At 35.7% G+C, this 9,544-nt stretch overlaps 1 protein-coding gene across 1 annotated transcript in view; it reads left to right on the forward strand.

Moving 5' to 3' along the window:
* Positions 1-5,640: 5,640 nt before the first annotated feature.
* The window catches only part of LOC108690905 (protein enhancer of sevenless 2B), a 4,823-nt gene continuing 919 nt past the window's right edge, over positions 5,641-9,544 (forward strand). Inside the window, exons 1-5 of the mRNA XM_018198449.1 lie at positions 5,641-6,662; positions 8,240-8,337; positions 8,490-8,609; positions 8,828-8,993; positions 9,140-9,313. Of these exons, the coding sequence (XP_018053938.1) occupies positions 6,585-6,662; positions 8,240-8,337; positions 8,490-8,609; positions 8,828-8,993; positions 9,140-9,313 (636 nt within the window). The 5' untranslated portion in view covers positions 5,641-6,584. The remainder of the gene's footprint in view (positions 6,663-8,239; positions 8,338-8,489; positions 8,610-8,827; positions 8,994-9,139; positions 9,314-9,544) is intronic.

Consider the following 9,544-nt stretch of genomic DNA (forward strand, 5'->3'; position numbering starts at 1 on the left):
TGTTTACATGGCTAATGAGTGATATGTACATATTGTATAATGGAAGCCATTTTTTATTACTGAATAATTGTCATTTAATTGCTACATCAAGTTATAGAATCATTTATATATTGGAGTCGCAAGTCGAAGATCTTTGAATTTTTTATTTTCGATATCTCTGGATTGCTATTTTTATTGTTAAAATTTATCCTTTCTATAGGAAGCTGAAACCATTTATTTTGACATTTGGTTGTCATCTAGGAAAGTGAAGATCGCCGGTTAGTGATTTAAAAATGATGCGAACGTGACACGCTCTCACGCAACGTGCGTGCGTATTATACATGCGAGAGAGTTCGCATCGTCACGATGTGTGTCGCAAGTCACGCAACTCGGTTCCTACATTTATAACCACGAAGTTTTATGGGTTCTTACAGCAATATATATACAGCTTTCCGTTCTCGACAATCTAATTGTTCGAGCATTCAGTTAATGAAGAAATTCGAGGATTAATCTAAAGCTCTCAATTTTATAATAGATCGCCTAATATCAAATGACTATATATTTCACTTTTTGTTTTTCGCTAATTGCTATGAAAAACCAGCTTTGCAGATGTTATAAAATTACTTAATATGATTAGTATTGCTCTTAATTTCTCACTGTGTCTAAATATATAAACCAGTTATATTAATAAAGAATCTTACAATGATTGCAAATGTTTTTTCGTCTGAACACAGCCAATGCATTGAGCTTTTACGAAAATAACTATCTGTTTTTTGCAACAAATTGCATAAAATTGGGCTTTAAACAAGAAATTGCTGAGAAACGTACATGATTAATATAATAAATTGTAAATACAGTGTTAGTGATATTATTTTCCAATGTCTTTCAAAATATTTCTTCGCTGAAGAGCACTTTAAAATAAAATTGTCGTAAAAATTACACGATTTTTTACAATACTGCAAAATTAGAAAGTGTCTCTTATATTTGATTATCTTAATAATCAAAGTAAGGGCCACAAAATACTTAAATAGTAAAACGTAAGCAGGCCAATCAGTATAGACGTAAGGTCACAACAATGAATAACAAATCCAATCACATGTTGATTTCTTTATTGCTTAAGCCTTACTGCTTAAGTTTCTTTGTGTGCTATAGCTTTAATACTTGTGTAATTTATATGCATCATCTCCATGTCGCCGGGGTATCAGTTTTAAAAAACGCTTCACTTTTTCAGGAAGACCATATCTCCAGCTGCGTTCTACGCAAAGATAACGATAATCTTTTCTAAACATTTCTGAGTAATGTAAGATACGGCGGTGTTCTTAATCGTTTTTTTTATTGCGCGTGGATAAATCATTTTTTATTTTTTTCGTTTTACATGCGTGTCTCACGCATGGATATTACAGCTATGGAATTTTTTTTATTCTATGACTACGACTGTGCCTACAATGTTGTATTTCAATTTTCAGTGCCTCGGAAAACGCCTCGAATACGCCGAATCGACGAAGAAAAAATATCGTTCGATGATGAAGCTTTTTTTGTTCCGGCATCGAAATTCATATTCCTTTCAGCATACGTCCGTGCAGCTCGCGTCAACCAGAAATGCCTGCAAAACGCCTGACATCAGAGGAAAAACACATTAGCTCACGTGTTTCCAGAACAGGCCGCGAGAGGTCGGACTCTCACGGACGTCCTAGCACGCGCCGCGTTCCGAGAACGCGGCCAGGTCGCGCCGTCGCCGTCGCCACCGATGAGTTTGATGACGTAAGAGAATAAAAGCAGCACAAAAGGCTTGCTGGTTCATTAGCGCGAACTGTATGACCGTCCCCTGGGCTGATCGCGAGCTGCGCGACGCGATGCGAATTGCGACGTGGCGGCGCAATCTTTGTCCTTTGACTCTGGACACATTGCACAAGCTTGTTCAGAATCGTCGCCGTCGAATCGTCGTTGTCACTGAATTATTCACGTCTCGCCGTTCACCCAACGCGCACACACCAGAATATAACCGACTCCACGAATTTTATGATCGCATCAACCGCTGCGCTTGCAGCGGATTTTCGAGATCCGGGATGGCTGATAAGCAGCCAGGAGGACGTTCCAGAACTCTAAATAAAGCAAATAGATTGACCCGACGGGTCTTTCCAACGTCGTTCGAAAGTTCATCCTTTTTGCATGAGAGCGTCGTTCGATATCCGTTAAGTAGATAAATATGTAATTTAGGGAGGAATTAAGGAGTATTAACTATTGTCCTTAATTTTTCTCTAAATTAGATATTTAGAATGTTTATTTTATGCTCAATTTTTCTGGTTAATTTATGATTTAGATTTACAATTAAATTTACTTAATTTTGGTTAATATAAAAATTGTTTTTGTAGCTATGATTAATTATTAAAATGATGTGAATTTGAAAAGTTACTCATTCTAAAATTATTAGTTTAATGATATTAACATAATCGAAAAAACACAATTTTTATTTGTAGAAATTCTTTTAGTTATGATTAATCACTAAGTGATAATTTTGTAATTTTAAAAGCTATTCACTACTCAAACAACACGCATTTGTTTAGGTTTAGAAGACCTCTTTATGATATCTTTTTAGATATCTTTAACACACATTCTATAACAAGAGCCGTTACGTAAGCTTTTAAAGCTTAAGTTGTAAGAAATTGAAAAATCGAACTTGAGAAGAATAATCGATTTGGTCAATTTCTTAATTTAAGACCTAAATAATAGCTATAGATATTTTATATATATATATAAAATGGCTCATAAAAAGCCTATTTAAATATATCCCAAAAGATGCCTTTATGATGTCTTTAGAACATCTTTTAGGCATGCATATTGTCTAGATATAAAATTCCTAGTTTAGTGATTAAACATAGAAAAAAATACAATTATTTACATTATCTAGTTTAATTACATCGAACCTTAAAGTTACAAGCATTTAGATTGCGAAAATTTATACATCTCGTACATATCTTGAGTGTTCGTTATAAGTTTTTGCAACGTGACGCGAGATTATATTGCAGTTGCACCTGGCTTCTACCTGTGCAGGTGCTTAGGAAAGCCTCATGGAGAACGACGTTTCTCCTGCATTTCATGGATCTTTTATTTTTCGCGAAATAACTTATAAAGAACACTCGTACCTGACAAGTTCTATTTACAAAGGAGCTCTGTTTTCTCTATTTAACCTCTCGCGGTCGAATTCAGATTTGTTTGATCGCCACAACTCATTTCGCCTCGTTCACGCGTTTCATTATATAAATATTCAAATATAGACATTAAAACACGTGGAGATTACAAAAAAATTTGAATTCTTGCAGGCAGGAATTCTTTTCGTTGCAATTTTTTATACATGCAAAATTAAAGAAAACGAATCTAAGTCACTTTTCAATTTCATTACCAAGAATCGTTCTCGAGAGCGATGAGCAATCTTAAGAAAGTTTAGGAATACTTCACATCGCGATAAAGACTAAGCGATAATCTATATCATCGAGGATAATAAATTCCACGAGAAATTTAAATAACAAAATAAGGGGAGCTTCGTAAATTACGTCTCTCGTGAGTCTCTGACCTAAGAATTCCTACATACGATCCGTTTCAAATGTCTCACGAGTCGAGACAATTTTCTTTTGTTCAATAAGATGAAAATTATAATCCCAAATCGTTTTCAAGTCTGCGATTTTGCATAAGCATGACAAGAGCGAAGGATTCGCAAAAATATCGAAAGAATTTGGATTAACGAGGAATGCCGAGGTTTTCTTGGCATCGAACGTGTTCTCAATGTCCAAGGACTCAAACATTCGTGATCGAAACGGCCGACGAGTTTGCATCGAGGAACGCGAGTGCCTAGCAGTGCCTACGTAAGCGAATGTGGACGGGCTTCGCTTGCATTTCTGTCCCCCTTCCCCCATCATTTCAACATAGGGCGGAGGAGGCTGTGGTTTCAGCGGGCAGAGGCGGAGGGAGTGAAAAACACCTGTTACGGACTTCCGTAAACACGAGGTGTTCTGTTTATTTTCGTACTACGTCGCCTGTTTCGTACTGCATTAGAATTGCGGACGTACTACTTGTTCATTGTCACGACACGCGGAATCGTTCCCTTGCTTACCGACCGCCGTGGTGAGCGCGACGGATAAGATGGCACCACCTTCCGATTCGATTGTAAAACAGAACAACTGCAGGTCACGAAAACAGAAAATGATGCTAAAATATAAATTATGACTAATCGATAAATTAATTATTTTGAAATTATTTTAATGTTATTTTAGTATTGTGATTTTTTTTCTACTTAAACACTGCTCGATTTTCAATAAAAAAAAAATTGTAAAATTATTGTTAATTATTGTTAATTATTTTTACTCATTATGTTTCTCTGCGCTTTTGTGTGAAAAATCTGAACAAAGACATGTTTAATTCAAATAAATTCAAATAGTCTCTGTAATTTGAAATATATATATATATATATTATTTCAAGAAAACTTTTCTCGCTTTTAAATGCGATTTGTGTGAAACAAATCTCGTAAAGTCGACTAGCAAGTTTTTCATATTAGAAATACAGGATGTGTCATGACGGATATAATCATTAGATCCTTGTGCTCTTTTCTCTCTTTTTCTCCTCTCTCTCTCTTTCAAGGAGACTTTGAACTCGGATAATATCGCACTTATTTCGTGCGACTTCGGTTGCCCTCGGCATCAGATTACATACGATTATATGAAAAAAGATTGAAAAACTGGCGTGGAATACGAAATACAATAAAAAGTGCATGCGCATATTAACAAGTGAAGTCCGTTCTGAATACAGGCGCCAAATCACACACTTTCGAAATTTACATGTAACGTGATTGAAATTTTGACGGAATTGAAAATGTACCATATGTTATAGATTTCATAAAAAGACAAATAAACTTGAAGAATTCTTACAAAATGTATTGGAAATCACGAATTGAAATAATTTCGGAAATCTATTTATACATTTAATTTTTATGTTGCATAAAATAAGAGTCCGTTTAGTTAAACTGTACACTTTCTGCATTTAAAGTGAAATACATTATTTGAAATTTGCTGAATACAAGAAGGAAAGTTAATTGTAGTGCAGAAATAAAAACGAACTTTTTTTATCACATTATACGTGCAAACGCAAAGTTTAAACGCGACGGCGATTGCTGCGTTGACTGAAAAGCGAGAGAAATCTATCCTAGAAAAATCCAGCTTTATTCATTTTATCTCCTTTTTACAACGGAGTTTCTCCGTCGTCGATGATCTCTTGCTGCACGATCACGTAGCTCATCTACCGTGACGCAAATTCTAGAAATCGCGCGTGTTTCCTAATAATCTCTTCCCTCTTCTCTTTCTCTCTGACGTTTGGATTCCGCGTCTGATGACGTCACATGAGATGACTGACGTAAGCGTTAAAAAACTATTGAAAAATCGCCATTATTAGAGACACGTGTAAATCGCGCACCACCCTACGTGTGTCCCACCCTCTGAAGTTTGGCGTAGGGTGGCCTCAACGTCACGTGACGTCACCCACGTGTGCGCAGTGGCGCACCGCGCAGACAGCCGGGCGCAGCCGAGGTCGACCGAGCGACGATCGAGTGGGACCGAAGTCGGTCGAGCCGACGGCCGAGCTGAGCCGAATCGTTCCGAACGGGACAAGTATAACGTCTGATAACACTCGGCGATGGACTGTCACGATAGTACGCGCGATTGCCTTTGACAGTTCACGTTTCACGACAGTGTACGATCCGTCGTGGGATACAATTCGCGGCGTTGTACATAAAAGTAAATATGATGCCAAGGCTTTAAGTCTAGAGGCATCGAATGAGAACGAAGTCCATTGGGGAACGTAACGGCTGTGCGCCAAGGTGTGTGCGTGTGTACGCGCGCGTCAGTGCAGCTCACCTACACCTGTATCCGGGGATTTCACGCACACGAACGTGCACAGACGTACGAGTACAATATCCTTAGCCTTGGACGGACCACCGCCCGACCAGCGCTAGGACAAAGGACGGCGACGTCAGCGTCGTCGAACACTTTCATCGATATTAACGTTCCTTTTTATCTCTTTTATACCCACCTTTTTTTCCTACGCATTTAATCTAGCGGAAATTTCATATATATTTCTCGTATATACCACGTACAGCTCTCTCTCTCTCTCTCTCTCTCTCTCTCTCTCTCTCTCTCTCTCTCTCTCTCTCTCTTTCCGTGCTTTGTGAGCAGTCCTCAATCCTTTTAGCGACTTTCGATAATCATCTTTTCGCTAAACTTCATATCCAGTCGCTCTGGCGAGTCTCGCCTTTTCTCCATAGTAAGTAGTCGTGAAATAAAATAAATACGTATCGCCTCGCGTGCGCCCGCACAACGAGCAAGTGAGCACCTTTCCTCTTTCTCTTGTTTTCTTCTCCATCTACCTCCGTTTCCCTCTCCTCCTGCGACCCCCTTCCTCTTCCTTCCTCAAGTGCACTCCCTCGCGAACGTAGGCTCTCCGTTAGTCCGTTCCTCTTCTCTCCACGGTGCGGAACATCGTATAGCGAGCGCCCTCTCGCTCCCTCCAGCAGCAGCGGCACGTCGTTTCCCGTCGACTCCGTCGTCTCGGGGGACAGAATATGGAGGCGATAGCGAAGCACGACTTCACGGCGACCGCCGAGGACGAGCTCAGCTTCCGCAGGAGCCAGGTCCTGAAGGTTGGTAGAACTTTAGAGATGGCTATCTGGCCCGACCCCTATTCCCGTCACCTGGTTCGTCGTCTGACGCCCTGACGAGGCGCGTTGTCTTGCGTCGCCTCGCGCCTCGTTCCATCCCGTCTCCGTCGTGTCGCATCGCGCCGCGATCACGAGACCTCTGGCCGATCTCGAAATTTCCACCGTCGCGACTCGTCGTCGACCGATGTCCTAAAAAATACGAGAGATGTTGTTGTATATACATACGAATGAATCCGTCGATCGGCATTCACTGCGCTCAGAAAGCTGTCGTATGTGTGACACAAACATTCTATGAAGATTACTCGAGGCAATAACAATTGTTATTGTTTAGAGCAATGACGACAATGATTGTCGTAAGGATTAAAGTAATTGTTGTTGGTGAATATATTCTTTTTAGCTGTGTTTCGACACAGCTTCTTCTGTATAAAAATATTTATTTGAGCTTATACTTGAGCATATATATTTGCGCTTCAAAGATGCTTCAATTAAAAAAAAAAAAAGGAAGGAAATTGAGAGAAGATCATATGTATCAGATTCATTGTAAATTTCATATTTTTTAAAATATTTGTTAAAGGCTATTTTTAATTTTGTTTCCTAACGATGAAAACTTTTAGATAAAATTTTTTTTGCAAATTTCGATCTAAAATTACAAATAATTTATTATGCATTGTAGATATTATTTTTCATTGTAATAATAACATTAGATTCAATTAAATTTTGACAGTAAAATCCTTAAATAATATAAATTGTAATATTTTGGAAATTTAGATATACTATGAGTGAAAAAAATATTCTCACAGAGAAAATAATTTAAAAACATAAACCTTATTTTCAAAAAGTAAACATCTAGCAAGAAATGACTCATCGAATTGATGTCAAAGCGATATCGGTGATTTCGACATAAATTCAACGTCTAATTGACGGTCATTTCTTGCTGAATTAACAATTTATTTATTAAAGAATAAAATAGTGTACATTTCAAAATTATTTATACCAAAAAGATGTATAATAGAAAATATCTCAAAAATAAGCAAAAATTAAAAATTGTATTGTTTGGATGCTTAAAAAGTATTCGTACAGAAATTGAGTTTTTTAAAATCAGGAATATGCGAAATTCGTTTGTTTATATTAGAAGAGAATGTATTCATTGTATAAAATTGTTAATTAATCTTTATTTTCTACAAATAAGACTTTTTTATAAACAAATTTCCTTATACAAAAACTTTTTGTACTCATTGTATTCAGGTCCCTGAAAATTGAAATTATTTATCAGATTGTGATTTTTATTTTTTAAAAGAATTTACAGCCCCCATTATTAATAAAATATTCAATTTTTAAATTATAAAATGTAATATATAATTATAAAATTCCATTAATTGTATAAGAAATGTTTTTTCCTTTCAATTTAAATTTAAATAGAATTATGCAGTTTCTACTTTCTTTAAAATCCCAAAATGTTAATATAAAAATATTAAATGTGCAGTTAATATTAGAATGTTATATGTATTTTTATAAATCTAAGTTAAAAATTATTTCTTATATATAACATTTTTTTGCAGATTCTAAATATGGAGGATGATATGAATTGGTATAGAGCTGAATTGGATTCTAGAGAAGGACTTATACCGAGTAATTACATTGAGATGAAGAGCCATGAGTACGTTATTATTACTGTATGATATATTTATGTATATTACAGACAGAAACTTAACAATTATTATCTAATAAAGTATATTCTTGTTTTCATAGATTTATAGAAATATATTCACATATAATCTTGTACACAAATTATTTTCTTATCTGCTACAGCTGGTATTATGGCAGGATAACTAGAGCAGATGCTGAAAGATTATTGATGAACAAACATGAAGGTGCCTTTCTGATCAGAATTAGTGAAAGTTCTCCTGGTGATTTCTCTTTATCCGTAAAGTGAGTATTATATTAGATAAATAATATGTATCTAATTATAGTTATTGACATTTTTGTGACAAATGAGAAATATTCAGCGTAGATTTTAATAGAAATTTCAGTTGTATATATGGAAATCCCCATTAAGGGTTTTTACAAACTAAAAATAATCGTTTTTTAATACTGTTATTAATTATTAACGAGATATAAAATAAAATAACTATAATTTATATATACAGATGCTCCGACGGTGTGCAACATTTCAAAGTATTAAGAGACGCACAAGGCAAGTTCTTTTTATGGGTTGTCAAATTTAACAGCCTCAATGAACTGGTGGAATATCATCGTACAGCGTCTGTTTCTCGCTCACAGGATGTTAAGCTGCGTGATATGGTCCCTGAGGAGGTAAAAATTGACATTATAATAATTGTCTCTATAATAACAGTATAATTTGTGATTTGAAGTTTTGTGATAAATGTTCTTTTTTATTTATATCTATTTATATGTGTTTTTGATTACATAATGGTAAACTAATTTATCATGGCTTTCAGTGTTTAGTACAAGCACTTTACGATTTTGCACCGCAAGAGCCTGGCGAATTGGAGTTCCGACGAGGAGATGTAATTACTGTCACAGATCGTACAGATCAGCATTGGTGGCATGGAGAAATTGGAAATAGACGGGGACTTTTTCCGTCCACCTATGTCACGCCATACCACTCCTAGGTAAGAAAGTTTTTACAATTTATCTTTATTTAAATATATCTATTTTTTCTTATTTATAAATTTTAATATGTGATTTAATCTTATTGATTAATAAGTTTCTTACAATTATGTAAAAAATATGTGCGCCATTATAAATGAGATATGAAGAAGAAAGATTGAGGATATTAAAAATATATATGTGATATCATTATATAATAAAAAATATGTTTTTAATTTTTTGTATTTCTATTT

Source organism: Atta colombica, unplaced genomic scaffold (assembly GCF_001594045.1).
Source record: "Atta colombica isolate Treedump-2 unplaced genomic scaffold, Acol1.0 scaffold105, whole genome shotgun sequence".
NCBI lineage: Eukaryota > Metazoa > Arthropoda > Insecta > Hymenoptera > Formicidae > Atta > Atta colombica.